The sequence below is a fragment of the Dipodomys spectabilis genome, unplaced genomic scaffold (genome assembly GCF_019054845.1).
Source record: "Dipodomys spectabilis isolate Male_0828 unplaced genomic scaffold, ASM1905484v1 ptg000043l, whole genome shotgun sequence".
In the NCBI taxonomy this organism is placed as follows: Eukaryota; Metazoa; Chordata; class Mammalia; order Rodentia; family Heteromyidae; genus Dipodomys; species Dipodomys spectabilis.
The window spans coordinates 32,009,195-32,023,237 of NW_024870720.1; the positions used below are offsets into that span (position 1 = coordinate 32,009,195).

General features: G+C 40.8%; 1 protein-coding gene across 1 annotated transcript in view; it reads left to right on the forward strand.

Moving 5' to 3' along the window:
* Nucleotides 1-14,043, forward strand: part of Fras1 (Fraser extracellular matrix complex subunit 1) — a 448,626-nt gene that overhangs the window by 196,838 nt on the left and 237,745 nt on the right. Inside the window, exon 14 of the mRNA XM_042678144.1 lies at nucleotides 1,618-1,752. Coding sequence (XP_042534078.1) covers nucleotides 1,618-1,752 — 135 coding nt within the window. The remainder of the gene's footprint in view (nucleotides 1-1,617; nucleotides 1,753-14,043) is intronic.

The following is a 14,043-nucleotide window of genomic DNA, read 5'->3' on the forward strand; positions in this document are numbered from 1 at the left end:
TTGTATAGTAATCAGAGGCATTCCACAAAGGAGGTTATTCTCAAACCTGAGGCTTGATTTGTCAAAGAAAGGATCACAAATGCAGGGCATGCACAACATCTAAAAGCCATTAGAAGTCATAATATCACTCATAGTCACTTGGACTCTTCTTCTTCTGAAATATTGTAGTTGTTTTGGTACTTCTCTGGAGATAGGTAGGGTGGAGGTTAGACAGTTGCTAGTTAATGTCATTGAATTTATTTAGTTTTTGAAGACTTTCAAGGAAGTAATATCATCAGGATGCTTGATGTCATAAAACACACAGTTAATCCAGAATATAAATTTAGACTTTTAGAAATTGACATAGACTTTTCAAGATTATTTACTAAAATTTGCCAGTTTTTCCTATGGAACCAAATGGAAACAGACTTGGTCCATGTCACACAGATTTTTACTTAATTTAGTTAACTGATTAATTAATTATTTTATTTTACGTTTTTGCCAGTCCTGAGGTTTGAACTCAGGGCTTGGGCATTGTCCCTGTGTTTTTATGCATGAGGCTACTGCTCTACCACTTGAGCCAGAGCTCCACTTCTGGCTTTTTTGGTGGTTAATTGAAGAGAAGAGTCTCACAGAGTTTCCTGCCCATGTGGCTTTAATCTGTGATCCTCAAAGCTCAACTGCTGAATAGCTAGGATCAGCCGTAAGCCACTGGCACCCGGCAACACAGATAATTATTAATAGTGCTTATCTCTTTAGAGTGACCAGAGGATTGAGAATGTGTTCAGGCACATTTCAGAATCTTTGTCCATCTGAGGAGACCTTACCTATCAGAGTTTGATGTACTTGAGGTCAAATCTTTGTTACTTTCATACTTACCTCTGACAGGTGAGGTTAATTCTCTGTTTAAGAGTGACTGTTCCTGTTTTCTTGGATCATCCTGTGGATATGACTGTGAGTTCTTTACCTTCTGGGTTGTACCAATTAGTATATCAGTAAGTACTATTGCCACACAAAGGCTGAAAAAAAGGAGTGTTTTCCTTTCTGTTCCCCGTATTTTCATATCTGTTCATTGGAGGTAATTCTGTACTTTCTTCAGAGGGTTCTGTGAGGATTAAGACTGTGTCAGTACTTGTTACATGCCTAGGTGAGTGTCTAGGATGTAGACAAGGCTCTGTGGGAGCTGATTACCTTCGTTATTATTTTTGTAGTTAATTACTTGTTCTTACTTTCTTGTTTTATAATCTTCAATGTTTTTGAAAGTCACTTAGGAACATTCTTGCAAACAAAATTGAGTAACACAAAATATTAAGGATTATAAATAAGAAAAGATCACAGACTTCTAAACCAACTTGTTACTCAACCTCCCTCCTGAAGCCTGTTTCTTGTCTGGTATAATGAGGCTAATAATACTTACCCCAAAAGGCTTGTAGTGGGAATGAAGCATGCATCTGTATAAACACTTGAACAGCGCCTCATGTGAACTACTCACATGGCTGTTAACAGTATTTTCCTTCCTCTCTTACTCTCTGTGATCCCAAAGCTTTGGGATAGGCTGTGTGAGGGTCGGCACTGGGGTAGTGGCTTTGAGCTAACCAGAGATTATTTGTTTCTTTTTTCAACCTTGTCTGGAGCCAGGCTGCCAGCCTGAGTGCTCCACGTGCACCAGTGGCCTGGAGTGCTCATCTTGCCAGCCTCCTCTGCTGATGCAGCGCGGGCAGTGTGTGCCCACCTGTGGGGAAAGCTTCTATCAAGATCGCCACACGTGTGCAGGTAATCACTGGCTAGGCCACAGGTGAAGCTCCCTCACTTTCTCATATCAGGAAATCCGGGGCCACTGGGAGCTGTGAGCAGGTTGCTAAGTAGCAGTGCTTTGTGGTGGAGGTGATTTGCCCTAAATAGTTTATGTGTTGGAGGCTTGGACCCTATATGTTGATGGAACCTTTAAAGAGGAAGGGTTGAAAATTTTCAAACTCTACTACAAAGCCATAGTAATCAAAATAGCTTGTTACTGGCATAAGAATAGACCTAAGGACCAGTGGAATAGAATTGAAAATCCAGAAATGAACCCACAAACCTATAGCCACCTAATCTTGGATAAGGGAGCTAAAAAAATAGAATGGAAGAAAAGACAGCCTCTTCAGTAAATGGTGTTGGCAAAATTGGTTAATCACTTGTAGAAAACTAAAGCTAGATCCTTATATATCACCCTGCACCAGAATTAACTCCAAATGGATCAAAGACCTCAAAGTCAAAGCAGACACCCTGAAATCATTGTAGAAAGGAATAGGAGAAACCCTAAGCACAGGCTGAAATTTTCTCAGTAGAGACCCAGAAACACAACCAATCAAAGAAAGGTTGGACAAATGGGATTGCATGCAGCTGCAGAGCTTCTGCATGGCCAAAGGACATAACTAGCAAGATCAATAGAAAGGCCACGGATTGGGAGAAGATCTTCACTAGCCATACAACCAACAAGGGTCTCATATCTAAAATATACCTGGAACTCAAATAATTAAATCCCCCAACAACAAATCCTCAAAGAAACAACTGCCTGATTGATAAGTGGGCTAAATACTTAAAAGATAGACTTCTCTGAAGAGGAAATAAGAATGGCCAATAGACACATGAAGAAATGCTCAGCCTCCCTAGCCATAAAAGAAATGCAAATCAAAACAGCATTGAGATACCACCTCACCCCAGTTAGAATGGCTATAATCAAGAACTCTAATATCAACAGATGCTGGAAGGGATGTGGGCAGAAGGGAACCCTACTGCATTGTTGGTGGGAGTGTAAACTTGTTCAACCACTTTGGAAAGTAGTAGGGAGGTTTCTCAAAAGACTCCACATAGAGCTCCCCTATGACCCAGCAATCCCACTTTTGGGCATTTACCCAAATGATCACAAACAAGATCATACTAAAGCTCCCAGCACAACTATGTTTATCGCAGCATTATTAACCATAGGTAAGATATGGAACCAACCCAGATGCCCCTTAGAAGATGAATGGATCAAGAAAATGTGGTATATGTATACAAGGCAATTCTATGTCTCCATCAGAAAGAATGACATTGCCCTATTTGTTAGGAAATGGAAAGACTTGGAAAAAATCATATTAAGTGAAGTAAGCCAGGCCCAAAGAAACATAGATCCTATGGTTTCCCTTATTTGCAATAACTAGTATATGTCTGGGACAAGCAGAAAAGGTCAAAAGCTATGTACATATGACCATATACGATGATGTTAAGTGAAATGAACCCCAAGATAGGGACACAAGTGTTTTTTTTCTTTCTTGCTATTGTTCCTAATGTATTTATAATGCACCATGTGATTTTTTTGTTTCTTTGTATGTTCCTCCCCCTTTTGTTTCTTTGTGTGTTCCTCCCCCACGGTATAACCCCTGTTTTCACTGTATTTGATGTTGGTGTCCTGCATCTTGTATATACACTTCTCTAGCTTGGGGAGAGGAAGGGAAAAAACAGAATGCTTAAATAAGGATACAGCTTGACCCATTGTAACAATGAGATATACAAGATACTATGTTGAAAAACAAACTTTACAATTTAGGTGGGGGGGTCGAGTAGGAGGGAAGGATAGTGGTGGAGGTGGGAGGGAAGGGAAGGTAGGGGAAAAAGGAGGAGGTAACAATGCTTGATGGGAAATGTATTCATTACCTTGCTCATGTATCTGTAACTCTTCTGCACAGCACAGTATTTTTACAATAAAAAAACGTATTTTTTAAAAAGAGGAGGGGTTGAGTAGAAGATCATTAGGTCACGGGGGTTCTACTGTCATGAGTGGATTAAGTTGTCTTTGGGGAGTTCTGCCTCTCACAAGACTACATTAGTCCTGCAAAAACAGGCTGCAACAAAAGAAGGCCACCCCACATGCAAGGGTTCAATTATCTTTCTGCTTCTTTTACCAGGTGTGGTCAGCTAGGAGTTCCTTACCAGTATACTGGTACTATGCAGCTTGGAATCTGGCAAGCCAACAGAATCATAGGCCAAATAAACCTTTTTACTTAACAAGTAAAAGTCTTGAATATTTTCTCAGGAGAACTAGCTATATAATAAGACAAGAAGAAGCTGAATAAAGATTCCTGCGGAAATAAAGACAGAACATGAGAGAAATGATATGTTTCTCTAACTTTATAATTTAAGAGATTTGTATATGTATGTTCATATCTTAATTTTATGGTTTTAATTTACATCTAGCTTAAATTCTTAGTATTTTAACAGCCTCTGGAGGTGGGAGTGGTCGCAGTTTAATTTAATTTGTTTATGCTTGACCAATTTTTCAATAATGATAATAATCATGAACATAAGAAAGAGATGTGTAAAGAATTTTTTTAAATGCAGAAGTACCGTGAACAAAAGACAAAAGGAAGATGAAGAAGTTTGTCTTGAGGAGGAAGGATAATTAGATGTTCCAGGAACCAAGGGGCAGATGTGTGGTAATAGGTCCATCTGAGAAGCAGGTGGACCAGGGGGATTGCAGTCACTACGGTGTAGCAGAGTACAAGAAAGGCAGATCTGTGAGGAGCACTGGCAGGTGAGCCCGTCTGATAGGGAGTTGGTTGTACTCATCTCTCATAACCTTGGTCAGCTTCTTAGGAAAAGCATTTAGGGAGAAGAGAGTTCAAGAGGACGTGTGCTTGCCCTTCATCATTTGTGTGAACTGAGGGATCTCCCAGGCCCTGAGCAGGGAAGAGGCAGCTGCTTTAGGTCAGACAGAATCAGAGCCTCTAGGACTATGGAAAGGGTCTTGAAAGTACTGTTTATGCCCACTGAAACGTGAGGACAGAAGGGCCTCTGTAAACCAGTCATATTGAGGGTATAGAAGCTGGGACAGATTCTGAATTTAGTTTGAGAAGGCTTCTTGGAAGTTTACCAGCCTTCCCCTGAGTCTGTTGCCCAAGTATCAGGGTCTGCACAAAGTGTTCAATGTTTACCGAGCAAGTACAGGATTATTTGAATGAATGAATGAAGGGACACATTATCCCTGGATAGTTCTTGATCCACCAGTGTTTCCAAGAAGTCTCAGCCATAAACGATGAAAAAAAGAACTCTTAATGTTGACAGTGTATTGTATTCTATTTGCCCATTGTTTTGAGACAGACTCAATGCAGGCAACTATAAACACTTCTGTAAGAGTCTAATGGCTGGGCAATTTAGGCAAACTGCTGAAATTTCAGTTTGATGAAATTATTGAACGTATTTTGTATTCCTTTATTCTACCCCATCAGAAAGACCTTCTGCCAGCACTTCTGTGACAGATTTCCCTTAAAATGGAATTAATTCCTCCTAAATTGTCCTCTTTCCTATATCCCATCTCCACCTCGCGCAACACACTCTTTGCACATGTACATTTTTTTTTCTTTCCTTTTTCTTTAGCCCTTTTGCTTTCTCCCATGCCCAGTGTTTTAATTGGTGATGCTAATGTTATTTTAGGGGATTTTGCAATGGGTAATGTTTCATTGGATTACTGGGTTACGTGGCAGCCTGCTTCACATTCCATTCACATACCCCCACACAAACGCTTCTAGTAGAAGGTTGCTGGGAAAATTTGTTCGTGTTCCCTCTAGGGAATTAAACCAATTTGCTTTAGTTCAGGCTGGTTGCATTTTTATGCATAAAATAAGGAGCAAAAACACAGAGCGAAAAGAAAGAGAGAAAAGGGGGTGGGGAAAGACAGAGTGATCTTAAAAATTAAAGCTAGATATGTGATTAACTTCCATCTACCATCTTGGCACTGGGACTACCCAAATTATCTTTGCAAATAAGCTTTCTCAGAATTGGAACGTTTGTTGTTTACTTGTGTTTGGACTGGTTTTGTTGACTTGTCACTACTGACCTTGGAAGTCTGTCAGTCAGCCCATGTTCTTCCAATACGTGCTAAACTTTTCAAAAAGGGGCCTGCCATTTTATGTTAACAACAAGGTTTTCTGGATTGATTTCTTTTGGCAGGGTCATTTATGCTATGACTGGGATAATTCTCCACTTTATTGACCCATCAAAACCCAAAGAAAGTGAACATTATGCCAAGAAAGCTAATTAAGAGAAATCACCTGTTTCATATTCATGCTTACTAGTATTGTTGAATATAAGGCAAAATAAAAAATAAGACACAGAATCAAATAGCATAGGTTTGGCTCTTGAACAAAAGTATTCTTGCAGGTAAGCCAGAAGGGATAAAAGAAGGCACAGAGAAGTGAGGTGCTTGTGGCTCACACCTGTAATCCTAGCTGCTCAGGAAGCTGACATCTGGATGTTTAAAGCTAGCTCAGGCAGGAAAGTTCATGAGACTCTTATTTCCCATTAACGTCCAAAAGCCAGAAGTGGTAGAGTGGTAGAGAAAAAGCTAAGGGACAATGCTCAGATCCTGGGTTCTAGGCTCAGTATTGATGTGCGCATGCAAGCACACACACACACACACACACACACACACACACACACACACACACACTCACACACACTCACTCACAAAACAAGATACTGAGTCCTACCAAAGACCTCATCTTTAGGGACCCTTATCATTTCCCTTTCCTCTTGAGTTTGGCTATGTTCACATATACACACCTGTGCATAAACCTGTGCACACACAGCAATCTTATTGCTCCATCTTGAAGTTGGTTAAGCTAAGTAATGTAATTATGGACTACAATATGTGCCCATTCAAATCCCTGCTTCATATCAGCTGCCTTTCCCAGTTTTGGAGCGTGATGCTCTGATCGTTTCCTAGTATTTTTGGTAACAGCGTGAATTAGAGAGAGGCAATATGCTAATTGACTCTTGTCCACAGAAGGTAGGGCCACAGAATGATCACCCTGTCAGTGCCAAGCTTTGTGTTTCAGTCCTGGCTCTTGGGGTCCTTAACTAAGAGGCTTCCTTTGCCATCAACTACATGTGGTTCAACATGCCTTCTTGCCCCCATGTCTGACTTGTATGACTCCATATGCTACAGGTACTGGGACTGCACTTCTACTTTGGTGCCTATGTGCCCTATTTTTTTTTCTCTCTGTCCTGTTCTGACTCATTTATATAGGAATTAAAACCCCACCTCTTAATTACCTGCAGCCTGGTAATTAAGCTTTATCCATGCATGGATGGATGCTCCTTGATTCTCCCCTGTCCACTGCACACTCATCCCTGGCACCTTCATGCATGGCTCTTTGGTACTCATTGTCCTGAGGTTTTCTTCTGTTCTTTCTACCAGGATGGTGTTTCTACTGCCCTATCTTAGAAACTCTAGTATTAAATCTGAATCTGATTCAGATTAAAAATTCTAAGTCCTGAAAAAATTCCTCCCCACTATTTTGTCCCTCTTTTTGATCAATCTCTGTTCCATTCTTGTGGGGTGATTAAACAGTGCTGATCAGTGATAGATGTAAGAGCCCATAAGAAGAAAAACTAAAACAACCAACAGCTTGCATCATACAAGAATATTAAATGAGTAGCTTAAGTGACTATGGAGTTGGAATATAGAGGTAGAACATAGCCTATTTTTTAAAAATATGTGAATCAATCTTGGTCTGCCTTCTTAAATTATTTGTAAGTCCAGAGGATGGAGCCATGTGTACCCCATGGCAAACCCTGCCTTCATTCTGCAGGTTCATGTGCTTCATTTGCCTCTTGGTAACACTGAGACAATAATATCTGCCATAAAGGTTATCATGAGTACTAAGTGAGTGAATTCACTTACCTTAATCAGAAGATGGTTCATGGGAGGCTTTCACTATGTGCTCAGGATCTCATATTTTTACTTTTTTTTGTTTTGTATTGTTTTGTTTTTGTCAGTTGTGGGGCCTGAACTTTGGGCCTGGGCACTGTCCCTCAGCTCTTCAGCTCAAGGCTAGCACTCTACCACTTGAACCACAGCACCACTTCCGGCTTTTTCTGTTTATGTGGTGCTGAGGAATCGAACCCAGTGCCTCATGCATGTAAGGCAAGCACCCTACCACTGAGCCACCTTCCCAGCCCATATTTTTACTTTTTCCCCCGCTCTCTGTCTCCCATATCCCCAATCATGCTTTTTCCACCACTGTTCTAGGTCTTGGGGATATGATGGTAAATGAGATTCAGTTTTAATCCATTGTGTGCTGGCAGTCAAAGGTTAGGTGCACTTTAAGGAGATATAAACAATAACAACAACAAAACCCCCAGTAAATGCCTGTGAAGTTTATTTTATATTTGAGTGTTATATTTTCAATAAAGAATTGAGCAGTTGGTTTAGGTATCATGGTACATGCCTATAATCCTAGACACCTACTTGAGAGGTGGAAATAGGAGGATCTCAGTCTGAGGCCATCTCTGGCAAACACGGGACAAACTAAGGGCATGTAAAACAAACTAGAGCAAAAAGGAATAGGAGTATAAATCAAGTGCTTACCAAGAAAGAGGGAGGCCCTGAGTTTAATCCTCAGTACAAACAAAATATAGAATCAAACAGTTAGAAAATTTCCAGTATTATAAAATAGAGTATTGAATTGAATATTCTTGCTGTAGTATGTATGACTCTAGACAAGAAGTTCAACTACTAAATGGGGGTAATGTCTACTTCACATATTAGTCTGAAGATTAGAGTTTTGTTTTTGTTTTTGTTTTCTGCTTATTATGGAGCTTGAACCCAGAGCTTGGGTTCTGTTGCTGAGCTCTTCTGCTCAAGGCTAGTGCTCTACCACTTTGAACTACAGCTCCACTTCTGGTATTCGAGTGGTTTTTGAGTGGTTAATTGGAGATAAAAGTCTCATGGGACTTTTCTGCCTGGGCTGGCTTGAACCATGATCCTCAGATTTCAGCCTTCTGAATCATAGGTGTAAGCCACCAGCATCTGGCTTAGAGATTTTTAAAAACTGAAGATATTATCTTAGCACATAATGTGTGGACACTAATGGGCAGCAGGGGGTATTATTGAAATCATTCCTTTATTTTTCAGCTTGTGGAAATGAAAACCAAATGGCTTGTGTTATCAGTTTTGTTCCCTAGTGTCTAAAGTGAAACATACTTTTATATGTTATAAAGAAGCAAATATATGATACAGAACAGTTTACCATTGTCCTTGCAACAAGCTAAAATCTTTTTCTTTAAAATATTCAGATTACATGAGAATCTGCAATTATTTGGATTTTAGCCAGTATTAGCCTATATTTAGAGGAAACATTTCTGACAATAAAACCTGTGAAGTTTATATGTTGGAGATTATATGTTAGAGATTAACTTAGTTGAGATTTAGAAGCTGAAGTGTGAGCAGAGGAACTTCTAAAATTGATTATTTGCTTATACTATTTTGGCTACAGAGCCAGTCATTGGAAGAAGTGAAATTTGGGTTTCTTTTTGATTATGATCACTGAAGAGTTCATGGATCTTGGCATACAATTTTTATCACTCATCTCCACCTAGCTTGGCTGTTCCCTTGGAAGACCGGTTGGCAAAGGCACTTTCTGAACTTCTGTCCTCAAATGTTCATCCATCAAGTCAAATAAACCTCTTAGGGCCAAGCATGGCAGTGTACTTCTGTACTTGCAGCTGTACAGGAGAGATGGGAAGAGTGCTGAAGTTGGAAGAGGCTACCCCTCACAGAAAGCAGGAGACTTTATCTGAAAAAAAAATAGCAAGCAAACAGAACTTAGGAGCATGGCTCTCTCTATTGTGTCTGACTAGGAAAAGGGAGGCCCTGAGTTCAATTTCCAGTACTACCAACTCCCCCTCACCAACCCCCTCCCCCACAAAAAACAATCAGGAACTCTTGATGATGGCTCTTGGTCCAGCCATTATAAGCTGATAGTTCCCATGGTTCTTGCAATATGTGCCAGAATCAGAGTTTGGCCCAATATCAGTGCCAGAGCACCTGTTGCGTGTGGAGGCCTGACATATTTCTATAACTCATGTTCCACTCACTCGTTTTGTTCTGCTGTGTAACTATCATGCATTGTTTAGACTCTCTTTGGCATTCTGCAACCATTTTAATCTCTTGCTTAATTACTGATTGCTTTGTCAAAGGGGATTTATTGATCCAAGGGATATTCCTGTCCCCTACCTTGTGTTTCTGAAACAAATATCTGTTGAGCATCTTTCATGTAACCCTCTTGTTTCTGGGCACCCAGGATATAAGCAGGGATACAGACTAACCCAGCTACACAACTTCTGTTGGTTAAGTAACTCAGTTCCTCAGTGAGTTAACAAGATGGTTATTATATGGGAATAAAGTCAGGAGGGCTAGGACTGGTGGCTGTGGCAGACCTGGGTCTTGTCCTTGTGAATTTCATACATACAGGCACAAACAAGACATTTTTGGATACTTTTTCATTTAAAGAATTGGGATGTGCCATTGCGTGGAGAGGAGGACAGGAATGTACAGGCATGCCCAGACTTTGGCTTACAGGTAACCTGTCTTCCATTTCGTTTCTGTTATTTACCCACGTCAGCAAGTCCTGGCTAGGTCTAGCCTCAGGAAAGTTAGAGAATATCTCTATTTCCCACTCCGTTTGACTTCTCTTGATGTCTTTCATCTTTAAGTTAGTTGAGTACTTTATCAGTGTTAGATTGATGACTCTTCAACTATCTTTGCAACTTGGGTAACATCTCAAGACTGTTTTAAGCCATGTCAAAGGGAAGATTCCTTTTTTAGCACAGAAGGTTTGTGTATTAACTAGATCCAGCAAGGTAGCAATGGCATTTCCAGTCCCCTTTGTTTTTGCATATTCCTGTGCAAGATAAATGACAAGAAAGAGAAGGCACCTGGCCATATTTTGCCTGGGACCTGTGCTTTTGCAGGAGACTTGGCTGTGTCTGGCTTTTCTCCAGGCTACTTATAGACATGTGTTGTATATGCCAAGAGACAAATGGTAGAACGAAAGTATCACATACTAGTAGAGAAAGTCTGCCACAAATTCAAGGGAGTTTATCTTCCAGACAGATTCTATTCTTTCTGACAAATCTGAACCCCAAATATTTCAGCTACGGATTATAAACTAGTGACAAGTCGTCTGGCTTTCTGCCTCGTTTCTAGGGTTCTGTTATTTCAGCTTGACTGTATGGAATCATTCTTTTTCTCACCCTCCAATTCCTTTCTCCAGCTCAGCCTCTACTCCCCCCATCCTCCCTCCCCAGGCTGCCCACAGAGCTAATGGCACCTTCCTGTTATCATATCTGAGATCTGAGCAGCTGGGCAGGTACAGCCAGTAAGTCTGAGAAGGGTCCTCATCAAAGGCTTCTCTTTAGTTGGGGGGTCCTTCCTTAGGCTTTCACTTCTCAAAGACAGAAAACGCTGAAGAAGTCCAGTCTTTAGTGAACAGAGGCTGGGAAGAGCCCAGAGAGGCCCAGAAGTGTGGGTCACCAGTGGTCTCGTGTGAATGGAAGGAAGGTGAGAAGCTTGGCTGTATTTGCCAACCACTGGAGTTGTAGACCTAGGGTTGTAGACCTAGGAATGTCAGTGGAGGGAGAGAGAGAGAAGGGATAACTTGAAGAATGTTCCTGGCGAGCTGAATGTCTGCCTTTATTGTCTGATTGATGAATCAATGAAAAGCCAGCCTGCTAGTGAAATCTCTCTGTGGGACCTGCCAAAGCCTCCATCAATGGGGGGAAATCCTTCCTTTGCTTCAAGCTCTGTGTCTACTCGAAGATACTGCCAAAATTTCAAATATGTTTTGCAATGTCAGTAAATCATTCAGCCGTAGCCATGGTGTGGTTAATAGATGAACTAGCTCTTTACCTAGCAGGGGCCTTAGGGAAGAGGACCGCCTCTTCCCATTTGGTAAATCCTCCCCCCTTCTCTGATCAAATGAATTCATATTTATTCCAAGAAATAATTTGATGAAGGCAGTAAAATGTGAGGTGAAATACGATGTTAGCTAAAAATCTCTAACTAGAACTCTCCCAAATCACTTCTGTTGGTATTTTAGTGTCTGACTTCATAATTTATAAACATGACTGTGTGTCTATACACATGCATATATTTATTTTCCAAAGTAAAAATCACACTGTATAGAGTGTCATTGCCTGCTTTCCATCTTACTACTTATCCTTCTACCACATCTTGTTTAAAAGCTATTGGGTAAGCCAGGCACTAATGTCTTATGACTGTAATCCTAGCAACTTAGGAGTCTGAGATCTCAGAATCAGCGTTCAAAGCCAGCCCCACCAGGAAAGTCTGTGAGACTCTTATCTCTAATAAATTACTCGTGGCTCAAGTGGTAGAGTGCTAGCCTTGAGCAAAAGAAGCCCAGGGAGACTGCCTAGCCCTGAGTTCAAGCCTCCTACAGGCACCAAATACAAATCTGAAAACCTGTATTAATGTAACTCTTCTCAGCAGTCCTGGGAATGTCCACTTGCCAGCAGCTTTGTCAATAGGAGCTAGGACAGTTCTGAAGTTTTGGAATGTGACTTGTGCAAATGAAACTTTGTTTAACTCCTCCTCTTTTTCTTATTTTTCTTAGGATCGTTCTTGTCAGTTGAGGGCTAATTTTCATCACTGGCCTGGGCTGGATCAGGGTGTTATGTGGCTTAACTGTCAGTCTATCTGCCTATTGCTCTGGGTCTCATGCCCTGTTTCCACTTATCTTGTTCCTCAGCTGCCCACTTAAGTAACTAATACAATTTACTGTGTAATTTTGTATATGTGTGCTTTTACTGTTTTGTTTACGTGTAAATATCCAGAAAACTGCTAGGTGGATATTTCCTTTTGTTTATTTTCTCAGTAAGCAGTGTCTCATGTACATACATGTTGCTGTATGTACTCTAATCTATTATTTGTAGTATTGCTCACCTGTTTATGTTTATAAAAACAGCTGTTTGGGAGACTAAAGACTTTTCCCATGTGTTTGTACCTTTTCTATATGCCATATACTTAGAGGTTTTAGAGAGGAGGATAGAAGGCAGAAGCTAGCCTGCTAGGGAACCAGAAGGCTGTAGTAAAATAATCAAGGATGGCATTTGAACTTCTTAGAGTCATCCTTGGCCTTTTCGGGGCTGTGGAATGGTCTTCCAGGCATCAGAACATCACCAAATTATCTGCAATGGCTTTCCAAAGGGTTCTGGTTGGTTGGTAGGTATTTCAAGAAAAGAAGTTAGAAACCTCTGCAGAAGGCTGGATTTCTTTGTTAATGTTGGCATAATCTCTGAGGACTCCATTGGTGCTCCCGCAGCAATGTGAACAAAGTGAGCCACCTTCCCGAGTCTTTCCAGTCTTCTGTCTCATGTTGTGCTTCATTACTACATTCAAACAGACTCTGCTTTTGACACTGGTGGAGACAAGATTTTCCAGGGCTCACTATTGACCACTGATATGATCACATACAAAATTTTCTCTTTTTCCAAATGTATCAGCTCATCCTTTCCTTGTGAATTCGGAACAACAAATATTATTCCCACCTTAAAAGTTAGAAAACCCAAGAGCCATGAATTTGAGTTTAAGATAGAAAACATTTTTACTCAATAACAGCTTCTTATTGAATATGTACCACTATCTCCTGATGATGCTTTAAACCTTAGTGAGAACTTCTGAGGGGTGTGTGTGTATGAGAGAGAGACAGAGAGAGAGACAGAGAGAGAGGCAGAGAGGGGGGGGGGAGAGAGAGAGAGAGAGAGAGAGAGAGAGAGAGAGAGAGAGAGAGAGAGAGAGAGAGGAGATTGAAAGCTGACATTCACACCAAATGGATGGTAAACAGAATGAAGGTGCTTGCTGGATGTGTAATACACTAGGGTTTTTTTGCCTTCTGTTTGGGCTGGTGTTGTGTAGTTGCTAGTCTAAACCTGGTGGCAGTTTGTGTCTGACTGGAGCTTCACTGATGCATTTGAGCTTATCTGTTGATGACATGTCCGAATTCCCTGACACTTACTTCAGGAGGCCATGGAAAAGGCCATCGGAGCCCCTTTGCTCTCCTCAGTGGATAGTTTAATCTGAGACCTGAGAACATGAGCATCTGACCCCTTATTGGAATCTGGAAAGGTTTCCTGGAAAGTAAGGAGTTGCCTTGAGGATGTGATTTTAATAGTTCTGTAAAGAAGGATTGTATTTTGTTTTAGGAGACGTACAGGTTAAAAACAAAACAAAACAAATTAAACGCC